Raw genomic sequence first — 16,297 nt, 5'->3', positions numbered from 1 at the left:
AGTCAGATCTCCCAAATGTGAACTTTCTTTTCTCAAGTTGCTGCAAAAGCAAGTGGAGATGCTCCTTTTGGTAGAGGTAGCCCTGTGGGCAGAGGTGGCCCTGGTGGAAGAGGAGGATTTTGTGGTCAATCAGGTGAGAATATTTTAAACTTTACGTTTTATATGTTCTGAAATAAAGATTTTCATTATGGTTAACTGGGTGCTTGATGTCCACACACTTAAATCGTCATCATCAAGTTTTCAATCTCCAATTGAAGACACTGAGAAATCCGTAACTATCAGACAGGTTTCTGTTGCCCAGTGCACACTCCTTACTCCCTAAATCCAGGCAGTTTTGACACCTAGTTCAAGTACTAAATCTGTCTTGGAAAATTGGTTTACACTTTGAAGCTTCATTGGCAAAATATGTCATTTTCAATGAGACTTTCATATTAAAACCAAGTCGAATATATTCTGTTTTGCAGTAGATAGATTTTCATTGTTAAGGGCTTCCCCCAATGGCTTGGTTGGAAATTGCATTGTCCATACTAGAACTGAGTCATGATGAGAATTTCTGCATTACCTATTTGTCAGTACAGTGCATCATTGATTGCCTTCTCTGGCGTAATTGCTGATTGTTGAGATGCTGCAGTTCACCTCTGGTTTTGGGGCAAGTTTCCTGTTCCTCATTTGTCCACTGTCTCTGCCTGAAAAGTGTGTGTGAAGGCATTTGGGTGAGGAAGCTGTGGGTTGTGATGTCTGTTATTTTGTAGCATGTGGATGCAGTCTTTTCTATGAAGGCTGATAATATCTGAGGTGCCAAGGGTTCCCCATACCTCAGGAACAGTATTCCATGCACAGGTCATTGCCCTTTTCTAGAAGAAGGATATAGTGGACCCTGTTTTGTGAACAAATTGCTTGTAGAATTACATCAGTTCTTTATGACTATGTGTAGCTTCATGATGGTAAATTTTATAAATCTGAACTGGGTGCTAGTTTTGATCCCTGGACTGTATGACTTAACATGACAGTGTATTTACTATTGTGAAAGAAAGACATTGCATTCACGTAGCACTTTTCACAACTGTAGGATATTCTGAAGTCATTTAAATACATGTGTTATTGTTTGTTGCTGAGTTTCCCCACATTACACAAATTTGTGCTCTGTAAGGCCCCATGATCATTAATAAGATAAATGCATGGATAATTTTTTTAATGCATGTTGTTTGAGGGATAAATATTGGGAGAACTCACTGATCTTTCGAATTGTGTAATGGATTTTTTTACGCTCACTTGAGGGACAAGGTGCAGTTTTGCTTTAACACCTTATCTGAAAGATAACCCCTCTTAACAGTGCAGCACTCCCTTGGTATTGCCCTAGATTATGTTCATATCACAGGATTGGGATTTGAACCCATGACCTACTGACGCAGGCAAAAGTGGCACACTGAGCAAAGGCTAACGACAAAAAGTTAAATCTTGGGCAAGGTGGTACTAATAAGCGAGTTCCTGCTCCTGTTACTATCCAGTAATATCTACCTGAAAATAAGCTTGACAACACTTGGGATTGCATGTTATCTTTTCCTCTCTCTCCTCCGTCTGTGCACCCACCCCCATTGCACTGCCACCACAGTCCAATAGCTTGCTGGCAAATGTGATTGCTCCTGGAAATGATTTAGATTGCTCATTGGACCCCAGTCCTCAGTTTGAATCTGGATCTTGACAAAGGGAGAAATAAAACCAGGAATGATGTGGTTTAGAGGAGAGAAGTGCACATGTTTTAGTGTTTTACTTAACTATTGGGGTGCACACAAGCACCCCTGTCTCTTTCCTTCGTTCCCACAATAAGGAAACCCTCTATAGCAATTGGAAGTAAGAACCTGTTACCTCCCTGCCTTGATTACGAGAATTGAAGTGAAATGGGAAGTCTCAACAGACATCAGGTAGTCCTGCACTGACATGGTGGCAAACCTGGGATATCCTGCATTTGTATTGATTAGTGCTACTGTGGTTATTGTTTTAAGTCACTATTGTATTGGAGATTTGTTACATTTCATTGTAAACTAATCATTCTTTTGTGTTTTTTAGGTGATAGTGGCGGATTTGGTCTTAGTCGTGGAAGAGCAGGCTTTCGGTCTGCACTTGTAACAAGAGGTGAGATGTTGAGCATCTTTATTGTTTGTAGCCTGATCACATTTCCCTCCCTCTTCCTCAGCCCAGTGTTTTATGCCCTACTTCATAATTGTGAGCAATTAGCTCCAAGAGCTTGGATTGGATTTTGTAAAACAGGGTGAGTGCCCATGGGACCATATTGGGCTGTGTACAAACTTTCTCTCTCTTCCCCCACTCCATTCCCCTTGTAGGTCAGTCTTTATGGGTAAATACTCATACCTGATCTGGGCTGATTTTGCTAATTGCAGCTGATCAGTGAAGTACTACAGTTGGCCTTTGTTCTTGGGTTGGACTGGATGCAAAATCAACTGGATGTCAGATTATGTTGGTGGAAGCAGTCTTTTAATGTTTTTGAGGCAGAGCTGGATAGATTCTTAAGTAAGGAGGGGGGTGTGTGAAAGGTTAATGGGAGTAGGTGAGAATGTGGAGGTCAGGTTACAATCAGATCAGCCATGATCTTATTGAATTGCGGAGCAGGCTTGAGGAGCCAAGTCCCCCTAATTAGTATGTTCGTATGATGATCAACCCAACAAAAGCAGCATCTGATCAAATGGCAAGTCTTGCATGGAGACCATTTGGGCAAGGGACTGAAATACGACACCAACTCTGAACTGTACTCCAGAATGAACTGCCACCTGTTGGGAGAAATGAAGAATATGAAGCTTGCCAAACAAATGACAGATGTTAAGTACCTCCTGTGGCAATATATTGACATAACAGGCAATATATTGACATAACAGTGCGCTGTACTGCCATTTTTAGTCAAAGCTTTAATTAGTTTGAAATACACATGCCTGTTTATTTGCAATTTGCTTAATTGCAGTTCAATTTTAACAACTATTTCTGAAGCTCTGTTTTCCCCATTCTTTCTCTTCACCCCTCCCCCTCCCCTCATACTACCATTTACACTTCATTTATTGCAATCCCTGCATATATGCAGGTGTTGTTGCCCAAAATCCCACTTTAATGCTACTTATCATCTTTTTGAATCTGAGGTTGTCACTTCTATTTGGTGGTTAACTTGTCTAAGAATTGGTTTCATCTGGCTTCTACCTGTTGGTGTGGGTGAGGAAGTCAATTTTGCTGATGGCTCAACAAAACAAGCGTATGATTTGTCGATGTGTAAGCAAGTGGCTGTTTTAACAGTTTGAAGAAATTGAGAACTCGAAAGCCAGTCTCAAGCGTGACAGGGCATTCCTGGATTCCTGATTTCTAGAATTCTGAAAAGAAAAACTGATTCTTGCAGGGCTTTGAAAGAAATGAGAAGTGGGATAAGAAAGCAAAAATAACATGGCTAATATTGATGAAGTAAAAACAAAAAATGCTGGAAAAACCCAGCAGCATCTGTGGAGAGAAAGACAGAGTTAATGTTTCGAGTCCGTAAGACTTCTTCAGAGCTGAAGGGAAGTAGAAATTGGTGAAATATTTACTGTTTAAGTGGGGGCAGAGCAGGTGAAGCTGGATAGAAGGCCAGCAATAGGTGGAGGCAAAGGAGAGATTGTGAAAGTTGTCATAAAACGAAAGGTCAAAGGGTTGTTAATAGTGGTGGTGCTGGCTAAAGGAGGTGCTAATGGTGACATTGAGTGGAAAGCAGAATATGATAATGGACTTATTCAGGATGAGAAAATTGCACAAGGAGACGATGCATATTATGGATGATGCCAGCTACTATGATGTGGCCCCAGTCTTTCACGTGAGGGTTAAATTTTGTGCCATCGAACACCACTTCTGTCACCTAGACCCTGCACTGAGATGTCGTTCATCGCCTGAAGCAATGCTATAAAAGGCAATTTCTGTGTAAGATTACTAAAATAAAACACTGCAGATGTGCGAAATCTATAACAACAAAGTGCTGGAAATACTCAGCACATCAGGCAGCATCTGTGGAGAAAGAGATAACGTTGCAGGTTGATGATGACACTTCAAAGGTTCTGGTTATGGTTTACAGTTAAATTATTTTAATACTGTATTTACCTAGTTTCAGTATTTGAAATTCATCCTTTGAAATTTTCAATTGCAGGTGGTTACCGAGGTAGAAATGAAGAGCCCTTTTCTGGATCTACTTCTAGATTGACAGGTGACATCTTCATTTATAAGCATAGACTTTTACAGCACAGAAGGTAGCCAATAGATCCATATCTTTGGCTCTGTTGTAGAGCTGGCTAAAACTACTCTCACTGACTCAATTTCTCCCCTAGCCTCATGCTTTCCTCTGTTAGAAATATTTACCCTGTTTTTTTTTTAAATCATGGCCACAGCCTAGAGCAGAACGTTCCGTGTTCCAGTAACACAGCTTCCCGGTGATTCTTACAAAAATCAATGATTTCAAAGAGGCTTCAAAAATTCCTTTTTTATTTTGTTTGCTCACTAGGAAATGGGAAAGAATCACAGCTAACATAGAAAATAGGAGAAGGAGTAGGCCATTCGGTCCTTCGAGCCTGCTCTGCCATTCATTATGATTATATCTGATCATTCAACTCAGTAGCCTGCTCCCACTTTCTCCACATACCCTTTGATCCCTTTTGCACCAAGAGCTATATCTAACTCCTTGAAAGCATACAATGTTTTGGCCTCAACTACTTTCTGTGGTAGCGAATTCCACAGGCCACTCCACTCTCCCTGGGTGAAGAAATTTCTCCTCATCTCAGTCCTAAATACGCTGTGTTCTCAGACTGTGACCCCTGGTTCTGGACTCCCCGACCATTGGGAACATCCTTCCTGCATCTACCCTGTCTAGTCCTGTTAGAATTTTATAGGTTTCTATGAGATCCCTCCCTCATTCCTCTGAACTCCAGCGAATATAATCCTAACCGACTCAAACTCTCCTCGTATGTCAGTCCCGCCATCCCAGGAATCAGTCTGGTAAACCTTCGCTGCACTCCCTCTATAGCAAGAACATCCTTAGATAAAGAGACCAAAACCGCGCACAATAGGTGTGGTCTCACCAAGGCCCTGTATAATTGCAGCAAGACATTCCTGCTCCTGTGCTCGAATCCTCTCGCTATGAAGGCCAACATACCATTTGCCTTCTTTACCGCCTGCTGCACCTGCATGCTTACCTTCACTGACTGGTGTACGAGGACACCTAGGTCTCGTTGGACATTGCCTGCTCTCAATTTATAGCCATTCAGATAATAATCTGCCTTCCTGTTTTTACTACCAAAGTGGATAACCTCACATTTATCCACATTATACTGTATCTGACATGCATTTGCCCACTCATTCAGCTTGTCCAAATTACACTGAAGCATCTCTGCATAATCCTCACAGCTCACCCTCCCACCCAGCTTTGTGTCATCTGCAAATTTTTATATATTACATTTAGTTCCCTCATCCAAATCATTAATATATATTGTGAATAGCTGGGATCCCAGCACCGATCCCTGCAGTATCCCATGAGTCACTGCCTGCCATTCGGAAAAAGACCCATTTATTCCTACTCTGTTTCCTGTCTGCCAACCAGTTTTCTATCCATCTCAATACACTATCCCCAATCCCATGTGCTTTAATTTTACACACTAATCCCTTATGTGGGACTTTGTTAAAAGCCTTCTGAAAGTCCAAACAAACCACGTCCACTGACTCCCCCTCATCAACTCTACTAGCTACATTCTCGAAAAATTCCAGTAGATTTGTCAAGCATGATTTCCCTTTTGTAAATCCATGCTGACTCTGTTCGAATCTGCCACTGTCTTCCATGTGCTCAGCTATTAAATCTTTTATAATGGCCTCTAGAATTTTCCCCACTACCAACGTCAGGCTGACTGGTCTATAATTCCCTGTTTTCTCTCTACCTCCCTTTTTTTAAATAATGGGATTACATTACCCTCCAATCTGTAGGAACTGTTCCAGAGTCTATAGGATCTCAGAAGATGACCACCAATGCATCCACTATTTCTAGGGCCACTTCCTTAAGTACTCTGGGATGTAGATTATCAGGTCCTGGGGATTTATCAGCCTTCAATCCCATCAATTTCTCCAACACCATTTCCCAACTAATACTGATTTCTTTCAGTTCCTCCTTCTTACTAAACCCTGTGTTCCCCAACATTTCTGGCATGTTATTAGTGTCCTCCTTTGTGAAGACAAAACGAAAGTATGTATTGATCAGCCATTTCTTTGTTCCCCATTATAAATTCTCCTGTTTCTGACTGTAAGGGACCTACATTTGTCTTCACCAATCTTTTTCTCTTCACATAGCTATAGAAACTTTTACAGTCAGTTTTTACGTTCCCCGCAAGCTTACTCTCGGTACTCTAATTTCCCCTTCTTAATCAACCCCTTGGTCCTCCTTTGCTGAATTCTAAAATGCTCCCAATCCTCAGGTCTATTGTTTTTTCTGGCCAATTTGTATGCCTCTTCCTTGGATCTAATACTATATTTAATTTCCCTTGTAAGCCATGGTTTGGCCACTTTTCTTGTTTTACTTTTGTGCCAGGCAAGAATAAACAATTGTTGCAGTTCTCCCATATGCTCTTTGAATGTTTGCCATTGCCTATCCACCGTCATCCCTTTAAGTAACATTTCCCAATCTGTCATAACCAACTCGTGCCTCATGCCATTGCAGTTTCCTTTTATTAAGATTTAGGACCCAAGTCTCAGAATCAACAATGTCACTCTTCATCTTGATGAAGAATTCTATCATATTATGGTTGCTCATCCCCAAGGGGCCTCGCACAACTAGATTGCCAATTATTCCTTTCTCATTACACAATACCCAGTCTAGGATGGCCTGTTTTCTAGTTGGTTAAAATATTTTAGCTATGCACAAGCGTTAAGGCTAAGTGTTTGCGGAAACATTCATTTCTATTGAATTAATTAAATTAAGGTGTGACTTGTGTTATAACATCCCTTCTTCCCTCTTATTCTCTTGTCATCCTCCTCCTCCCCCACCCACCCCCCTTCTCTCTCTATTTATTTTGCGGTATGTGGGTGTCGCTGACTAGGCCAGCATTTATTGCCCATCCCTAATTGCCCTTGAAAGTGGTGGTGAGCTGCCTTCAACCACTGCAGTCTGTAGTGTAGGTACTCCCATATTGCTGTTGCGTGGGGAGTTTCAGGATTTTGACCCAGTGACGTTGAAGGAATGACAATATCGTTCCAACTCAGGATGGTGGGTGACTCGGAGGGGAACTTGCAGGTGCTGGTGTTCCCACGTGTCCACTGCCCTTGTCCTTCTGGGTGGTAGCGGTCATGTGTTTGGAAGGTGCTGTCTAATGAGCCTTGGTGAGTTTCTGCTGTGCGTCTTGTAGATGGTACACACTGCTGCTACTGTTGATTCATGGTGGAGGGAGTAAATGTCTTTGTTTGGAAGGGATGCCAATCAAGTGGACTGCTTTGTCCTGGATGGTGTCAAGTGTTGTTGGAGCTGCATTCATCCAGGCAAATGGTGAGTATTCCATCACACTCCTGATTTGTCCCTTGTAGACGATGAACAGGCTTTGCGGAGCCCAGAGGTGAGTTACTTGTCACAAGATTCCTAGCCTCTGACCTGCTCTTGTAGCCACAGTATTTATGTGGTTAGTCCAGTTCAGTTTCGGTCAGTCGTAACCCCCAGACTGTTAGTGGGGAATTAAGTGATGGTAATGCCATTGAATGTCAAGGGGCGATGGTTAGGTTTTCTCTTGTTAGAGGCACTCATTGCCTGTCACTTGTGTGGTGTGAATATTACTTGCCACTTGTCAATCCAAGCCTGGACATTGCCCAGGTCTTGCTGCATTAGGACGTGGACTGCTTCAGTGTCTGAGGAGTCGCAAATGGTGCTGAACATTGTGCAATCATCTGTGAACACACCCACTTCTGACCTTATGATGGAGGGAAGGTCATTGATGAAGCAGCTGAAGCTGGTTGTGCCTAGGACACTACCCTGAGGAACTCCTGCAGTGATGTTCTGGAGCTAAGATGACTGACCTCCAACAACCATAACCATCTTCCTTTTGCACTAAGTGTGACTCCAACCAGTGGAAAGTTTTCCCTTGATTCCCATTGGCTTCAGTTTTGCTAGGGCTCCTTGATGCCACACTCAGTCAAATGCGGTCTTGATGTCAAGGGCAGTTACTCTCCACCTCACCCGTGAGTTCAGCTCTTTTGTCCATGTTTCAGTCAGGGCTGTAATGAGGTCAGAAGCTGAGTGGCCCTGATGGAACCAAAACTGTGCGTCAGTGAGCAGGTTATTGCTAAGCAAGTGCCACTTGATAGCACTGTTGATGACCCTTTCTGTCACTTTACTGATGATGGAGAGTTGACTGATGGGGCAGTAATTGGCCGGTTTGGATTTGTCCTGCTTTTTGTTTACAGGATGCACATGGGCAATTTTCCACACAGCTGGGTAGATGCCAGTGTTGTAGCTGTATTGGGACAACGGCAAGTTCTGGAGCACAAGTCTTTAGTACTATTGCTGGAATATTGTCAGTGCCCATAGCCTTTGCAGTATCCAGAGCCTTCAGCCATTTCTTGATATCATGTGGAGTGAATCGAATTGGCTGAAAACTGGCGTCTGTGATGCTGGGGACCTCCGGAGGAGGCTGAGATGGCTCACCCACATGGCACTTCTGGCTGAAGATTGTTGCAAATATTTCAGCCTTTTGCACTTATGTGCTGGGCTCCATCATTGAGGATGGGGATATTTGTGGAGCCTTATCCAGTAAGTCGTTTAATTGCCACCATGATTCATGACTGGAGGCTGCAGAACTGCAAAGTTTGGATCTGATCCATGGAACCTTTATAGTACAGAAGGAGGCCATTCAGCCCATCGTGCCTATGCTGACCAAAAGAGAAAAAAGAAACTGGCCACTCACTTTAATCCCACTTTCCAGCACCTGGTCCATAGCCTTGCTGGTTACAGCATTTCAGATGCAGTTCTAGGTACCTTTTCAATTTAAATAAGTTTAGTGTTTCAGCCTCCACCACTAACTTAGGCAGTGAATTCCAGCTACCCTCACCCTCTGGGTGAAAAAGTATTTCCTCCATGTCCCCTCTAATCCTTCTACAAATCACCTTGAGTCTATGCAGCATGGTAATTAACTCCTTAGCTAGGGGAAATAAGTCCTTCCTGCCTAGCCTATTTCGGCCTCTCCATTTTGTACAGCTGATCTGTTGGTTGTGGAATCACCTTAGCACTGCCTATCACCACCCACCCCCCCTCAAATCCTCTCTCAACCACAGTTAATATAAGTTGTATGTTTTTTTAAGGTCGTTGGAATTCTAGTGATGAAGGTGACAAAAACCAAGGTAAGAGTCAAGCTTTCAAAGGGAACTTGTACTCAAGCTGTGTTTTATTTAGGTTGATTTTTTTAAAGTAGAGTTCATTTTCCTTACTTGCATGTTCATATTTTCATTTTGGCACATTTGGTGCAACATTTACGGCATTTTACCCACAATAGGATAGTGCTGCTCGAGATTGCTTCTCCTGCTGCGAAATGTAGAACGCCTTCATGTTGATCCATTACTCAACAGGCAGAATTTATTTTTGTGGCGTGGAACTTTAATGCTGAAATTGTGTCAAGCTATTTGATCCTGCAGGGACAGTTGAATAATGTTCAGTATTTTGTGCTAGTGCCAAATGCAACTGGTAAATGATAAAAGTTGTTTTGTATGTTACTAATGTGATTTTAGTACAGTGGATCAGGAGGCATCTCTTTAAAACCTGGATCTAAGGGAGAATAGGTTAACAAAACTATCTCTCAAATTCTGGTCCTTATTGTGCTCCGATGCGTTAGAAGCAAGTTTCCTTTTTCTTTTGTAATCCAAATTGATGCTGATACTGTGGAAATGGTATGTTTTTGATATCTTGAATCAATATGCATCTTGATCCTAAGGATATACTTAAAATATCAAGGATGTTTTGTAAGTAACCAGTTACTGATACCCATACTTGATTCAGAATACTTTCTAACAGTTGACATGCAAAAATGCTAAAGTGTTGCATTTATATAGCTCCTTATCACATCTGAGAGGTTAATGGAGAATTAGTTATTTAGAAGTACATTGTTAGTTAAGTAAAGACTCCAAGATCATGCAAAAAACTGAGTAATGCGTAACCAGTTAACTTGTTCCTGGCAGATATAATTGAGAGAGGAAAGTGGTCTACGACCCTTTTTTTTTTCATGAATTGTACCATAGGCTATTTATGTGAAGATGGAATCTCCCCAGTTCATTCTTTGAGCTAGGGCTACTGGCATTGGGCTTCAACCAACTTACTTGCGAAGTAGGAACTTTTTGGAAGTGACCATTTTTCATATCTGCCTATGTGGGGTTGGGAGAACTCATCCAGGCAAATGGGGAGTATTCCATCACACTCCTGACTCATGCCTTCTAGATGGTAGACAGGCTTTGGGGAGCAGCAGGTGAGTTACTTGTTGCACGATTCCTAGCATTTGACCTGCTCTTATAGCCACAGTATTTATATGGCTGGTCCATTTCACTTTATGGTCAATACTAACCTCCCAGGATGTTGATAGTGGGGGATTCAGTGATAGTAATGCCATTGAACATCAAGGGCCAATGTTTGGATTCTCTCTTGTTGGAGATGGTCATTGCTGACATTTGTGTGATGTGAATGTTACTTGCTTCTTGGCAGCCCAAGCCAGGATATTGTCCAGGTCTTGCTGCATTTGGACTCCTCAGTTTGAGGAGTTGCAAATGGTACTGAACATTGTGCAATCATCAGCAAACATCCCTGCTTCTGACCTTTATAATGGAAGGAAGGTTATTGAAGCAGCTGAAGATGGTCGGGCGGAGGACACTACCCTGAGGAACTCCTGCAGTGATGTCCTGGAACTGAGATGATTGATATCAAACAATTACAACCATCTTCCTTTGTGCTAGATATGACTCCAATCAGCGGAGAGTTTTCCACCTGATTCCCATTGACTCCAGTTTTGTTAGTGCTCCTTGATGTCACACTCTGTCAGATGCGGCCTTGACATCAAGGGCAGTCACTCTCTCCTCACCTCGGGAGTTCAGCTCTTTTGTCCAAGTTTGGACCAAAGATGTAATTAGGTCAGGAGCTGAGTGGCCCTAGCGGAATCCAAACTGGGCATTAGTGAGCAGGTTATTGCTAAGCAAGTGCCACTTGATATCAGTGTTGATGACTCCTCCCATTGCTTTACTGATGATCGAAAGTAGACTGAGGGGTGGTAATTGGCTATGTTGGATTTGTCCTTTTTGTGTGCAGGACATACCTAGGCAATTTTCCACATGGCTGGGTAGATGTCAGTGTTGTAGCCGTACTGGAGCAGCTTGGCTAGGGGCAAGTTCTGGAACACAAGTCTTCAGTACTATTGCCGGAAAATTCTCTGTGCCCATAACCTTTTGTACTATCCAGTGCCTTTAATCATTTCTTGATATTGCGTGGAGTGAATCAAATTGGCTGAAGACTGTCATCTGTGATGCTGGGGACCCCCCGGAGGAGGTCAAGATGGATCCTCTACTTGGCACACCTGGCTGAAGATTGTAGCAAATGCTTCCACCTTCTCTTTTGCACTGATATGCTGGGCTCCTCCATCATTGAGGATGTGGATAATTGTGGAGCCTCCTTCTCCAGTGAGTTGTTTAATTGTCCACCAGCATTCACAACTGGATGTGGCAGAACTGCAGAGCTTGGGTCTGATCTGTTGGTTGTGAGATTGCCTAGCTCTGTCTATCATTTGCTGCTTATGCTGTTTGGCACGCAAGTAGTCCTATGATAGCTTCACCAGGTTAACACCTCATTTTTAGGTATGTCTGCTGCTGGTCCTGGCATGCCCTCCTGCACTTTTCATTGAATCAGGGTTGATCCCCTGGCTTGATGGTAATGGTAGAATGGGTGATATGCCAGGCTATGAGGTTGCAGATTGTGTTCGAGTGCAACTCTGTTGCTGCCGTTGGCCCACAGCGCCTCATGGATGCCTAACGTTGAGTTGCAAGATCTGTTCGAAATTGATCTCATTTAGCACAGTGGTAGTGCCCCACAACACGATGGAGAGTGCCCTCAATGTGAAGGTGAGACTTGGTCTCCACAACGACAGTATCGGTAGGAGTAACCACCGCACAGTCATGGACAGATGCAGGCAGGTTGGTGAGGATGAGGTCAAGTACGTTTTTCCCTCTTGGTTCCCTCACCACCTGTGCAGACTCAGTCTAGCAGTTATGTCCTTGAGGGCTCAGTCAATAATGGTGCTTCCAAGCCACTCTTGGTGATGGGCATTGAAGAACCCACCCAGAGTACATTCTGCACCCTTGCCACCCTCAATGCTTCCTCTGAAGTGATGTTCAACATGGAGGAGCACTGATTGATTAGCTGATGGAGGTGGTACATGGTAATCAAGGAGGTTCCTTTGCTCACGTTTGACCTGATGCCCTGAGACTTTTGGGGTCCGGAGTCAATGTTGAGGACTCCCATGGCAACTCCCTCCTGACTGTGCAGCCACCTCTGCTGGGTCTGTCCTGCCGGTGGGACAGGATGTGCCCAGAATTGGTGATGGTGGTGTCTGGAACATTATCTTAAGGTATGATTCTGTGAGGATGACTGTCAAACTGTTGATTGACTAGTCTGAGAGACTGCTCTCCCAATTTCGGCACTAGCCCCCAGATGTTAGTAAGGAGGACTTTGCAGGGTCGATGTTGATGCCTGGTAGTCCATCTGGTTCCATTCCTTTTTTGTGACTTAGTAGTGGTTTTTTACAGCTGTGCCATTGAGGGCCATTTTAGAGGGCATTTAAGAGTCTTCCACATTGCTGGAGTCATATGTAGGCCAGATCAGTTGGCTATGGGGAGGGGAGTCAGAAGGTGAGTAATTTGCCTCAGAATTCCCAGCTTCTTGCCTATTATTGTGGCCACAGTATTTATTTGGCTGGTCCAGTTCTGTTTCTGGTCAATGGTAATGCCCAGGATGCTGATAGTGGGGGTTCAGTGATGGTAGTGCCATTTAATGTTATGTGTGGTGGGAATATTACTTGCCACTTCTGAGCCCAAACCTGAATGCTACCCATGCCTTGCTGCATATTGGCACAGACTGCTTCAGTGAGGAGTTACGAATAGCACTAACATTGTGCAATCATCAGCAAACATCCCCACTTCTGACCTTTTGGTGGAGGGAAGCTCCTTGATGAAGTAGCTGAAAATGATTGGGCCTAGGACACTGCTAGGATGAACTGCTGCAGTGATGTCTTGGGACTTCTGATAATTTCCAAATTCTAACCACACTCTGGCTAAAGAGGTTATTACCTGTCTTTTATTGATCGTTCTGATATACCCCCGCAGGTGAAAACGCCTCTATGCAGTCTCTGTTGAACCCTTTCTAATCTTGAAGACCTCCGTCAGGTCAACCCTCAGTCTTTCTGGAGAAAAGACCCCAGCCTGTCAATATTTCCTGTTAGGTGTAAGTGCTCAGTTCTGGTATCATCCTACTAGCTCTCTTTCTTGGAACTTCTCTAGTACCTTTTTTATCCTTTTTTGTTACAAAATGGAGACCAAAACCACAGGCAGTACAAATGTGTTATAACCAAGGTTCCACACAAGCTAACACAACTTTTCTGCTGTTCAATTCTATACCTGTAGAAGTTAACCACAACACTTGGCTTTTAGGTTTTTTTTGTCCGCTCTTGCTCTCGCCCTCACTCTCCTCCTGCCCCCCCACCCACCAGTTCCCTCTGCTGCCCCTTCCCCATTCAGGCATGTACGGAGGAGGGAAGGAAATTTTAACCTTAAGAAATGTTTGGATCAAACGGGAAGTTAGTATTTTTAAAAATGAGTCTTGACTGCAACATAACCATTGATAGATATTTGTCACGATCGAATGGGGATGGCTACCAGACTTCCCCTTTTTTCCCCACTCCTTGATTGATCAACTCTTGACTCCTCAAAGCCTGTCTGGCCACAACCTCCAAAGCAGAAGTGAGGAGTGTGATGAAAAACTCTCCCGTTTCCTGGATGACTGCAGCTCTAAGAACACTGAAGAAGCTTGACACCATCCAGGATCAAGTAACTCTTTCAATTGGCACTTCATTTTCCAGCCCTAAACATTCACTCCCTTCATCAGCAGAGCACTATTGCTTCATGTGCACTATGTACAAGATGCACTGTAGCAACCCTCAAAGGCTTTTTTGACTACTTCACCCCCTTGCGCTTCCCATTCCCCAATCCATGACCGTGACCATCTAGAAAGTCAAGGGCAGGAGGTACCATAGATCACCTGCAAGTTCCACTCTAAGTCACACACCATCCTGATTTTTGGAACTATATTGCCATTCCTTTGTTGCCACTGGGTCAAAATCCTGCAACTTCCTACCCAACAACACCATGGAAGTACCTTCACCGCAGTAAATTCAAGAAGGCAGCTCACCACCACCACCTCGTGAGCAGCAGGGATGGGTTCGTGACACCCATCTCCCAAGAGTGAATAAAAAAGAAACTAATTTGGTGTCATCAAATTTTGAAATAGCACACTTGATTCCTGAATTGTTGAAGTAAATGGTGAACCACATTGTTTCAATACTTCTGGAACAATGATTTTTGCTTTTTTGGCACTCTGACTAGCTACCTTAAACTTTTACACACTCTTTTCTGTTTTTAGTTAACTTAGCTAAACTAGGGATCAGAAAGGCTTCTGGTCTACATTCCATACCGTATTGTAGATTTTTCTCGTTTGTCTGTCGAGGAAGATCAAGGTCGTTCTTAGATGTATTACCACAAATGTGCAGTCTCCAGAGAACATACTTACTGCCTCAACCGAGACCTAACTATCTGGACAGACTTGGCTAATCTACCACCAACCTGAGTCCAATCTAGGAGGCCATTTTTGGACAACTCACTCAACAATCTTCCTTCAATTTTGACTGATGGCACAATATGTGGAAGAATTGCAACATGCCAAATGGATTCTGCACAGAGGGCCCCACAGTACAATCTGAAAGATTAAACCTTCCATGCAAACATTGGGCAACTGTCAACCACCTCTGAACTGGTCATGGTAGATATTGCCACCTTCTCCACAAACGGAAGGCTAAAGCAGCCCCATCATGCAACTGCAGAGCTCCTAACCAGACTGTGGACAGCAATGAATACTGCTTTTCAAAATAAACCTGCAGATAGCCTACCAGCTGTGCATGTTGTTACGCTGGAAATTTTGGCTTGAATATCTGGCTTGGCAAACGGCCAGTTTCAATATCAGCACATACGAAGGATAACGATTGCCTGCTGTACATTTTCAGTTTTCTTTAAATTTCATGTTGCTAATATTTATCTTTGATGCCTTAATATATGGAGCCATGCCTAAGTATTATTAAATGGCATTTGCTTTTCAAATATTAAGTCATATACACAGCTCATTCCTGTTCAACTATTTTTTTAATGTGGAAGGGAGGAGGAAGAATCTCTTATTCAGGCCCCATTTCCATCGTCAGCTGTGAAGGCAGCAGATAGCCTCCTGTTCCTTTCAGATAGAATGCAAGAAGATTATGGCAACTTGCCTTTCCCTTTTCTGCACTCCTCCTGATAACTGTTTAGGGAAACTTGCTGTTCTGGTAAATGGCTGCAAGCCCTCAGCGCTTCACTTTGCTATATTGATGTCTCTAAATGGTTTTTATTATGCATAAGTATTTAGTTTTTAAAGACCATATCCAAAAGAAAAAGACTCTCTGCCTAAGTAGTGTTCCACTCTTGCTTATAATCGATGTTGAGACTTGAATTGTATAAATCTAATTCATGTATCTCTTCAAAGGCCCCAAAGTGACTTATGTTCCACCGCCACCACCTGAAGATGAAAATGCCATCTTTGCTCGTTATCAGACTGGTATTAACTTCGATAAATATGATGAAATTCTTGTGGATGTTTCTGGATTCAATGTTCCGCCTGCAATACTGGTTGGTATTTGAAATTTTATTGAATTCTATGAATTGCGGGGGCGGATATGCTACATTTGCAAATCGTGTATACATTACCCTGATAAATGATGCTGCTCCTCCATTAGGAAGTTTGATTTTTCCACAAGAAGCTTAGACCCAAAGGTTCTGTCAGTTCAGATGTGTATAAACTTGAACATTGTGTTATGGTTTTTCTAATTTTTCTCAGGGATTGTGTTCAAACTGGGCAGTGAGTTGTTTGTGTGAATATATGCAAAATGTTTGTATTTGCAAGAAATAAATATTTTGCTTTTGTGCCATGCTG

At 42.9% G+C, this 16,297-nt stretch overlaps 1 protein-coding gene across 9 annotated transcripts in view; it reads left to right on the top strand.

Annotated features, from left to right (window-relative positions):
* ddx4 (DEAD (Asp-Glu-Ala-Asp) box polypeptide 4) overlaps positions 1 to 16,297 on the top strand; it is a 172,938-nt gene that overhangs the window by 109,043 nt on the left and 47,598 nt on the right. For all 9 annotated transcript variants that reach the window (XM_041193870.1, XM_041194199.1, XM_041194283.1 and 6 more), the window contains 5 exons: positions 38 to 133; positions 2,068 to 2,133; positions 4,172 to 4,228; positions 9,343 to 9,381; positions 15,851 to 15,993. In XM_041193870.1, coding sequence (XP_041049804.1) covers positions 38 to 133; positions 2,068 to 2,133; positions 4,172 to 4,228; positions 9,343 to 9,381; positions 15,851 to 15,993 — 401 coding nt within the window. The remainder of the gene's footprint in view (positions 1 to 37; positions 134 to 2,067; positions 2,134 to 4,171; positions 4,229 to 9,342; positions 9,382 to 15,850; positions 15,994 to 16,297) is intronic.

This window comes from Carcharodon carcharias, chromosome 1 (genome assembly GCF_017639515.1).
Source record: "Carcharodon carcharias isolate sCarCar2 chromosome 1, sCarCar2.pri, whole genome shotgun sequence".
NCBI classification, from domain to species: Eukaryota; Metazoa; Chordata; class Chondrichthyes; order Lamniformes; family Lamnidae; genus Carcharodon; species Carcharodon carcharias.
This window is presented reverse-complemented; position numbering and strand designations above follow the sequence as displayed.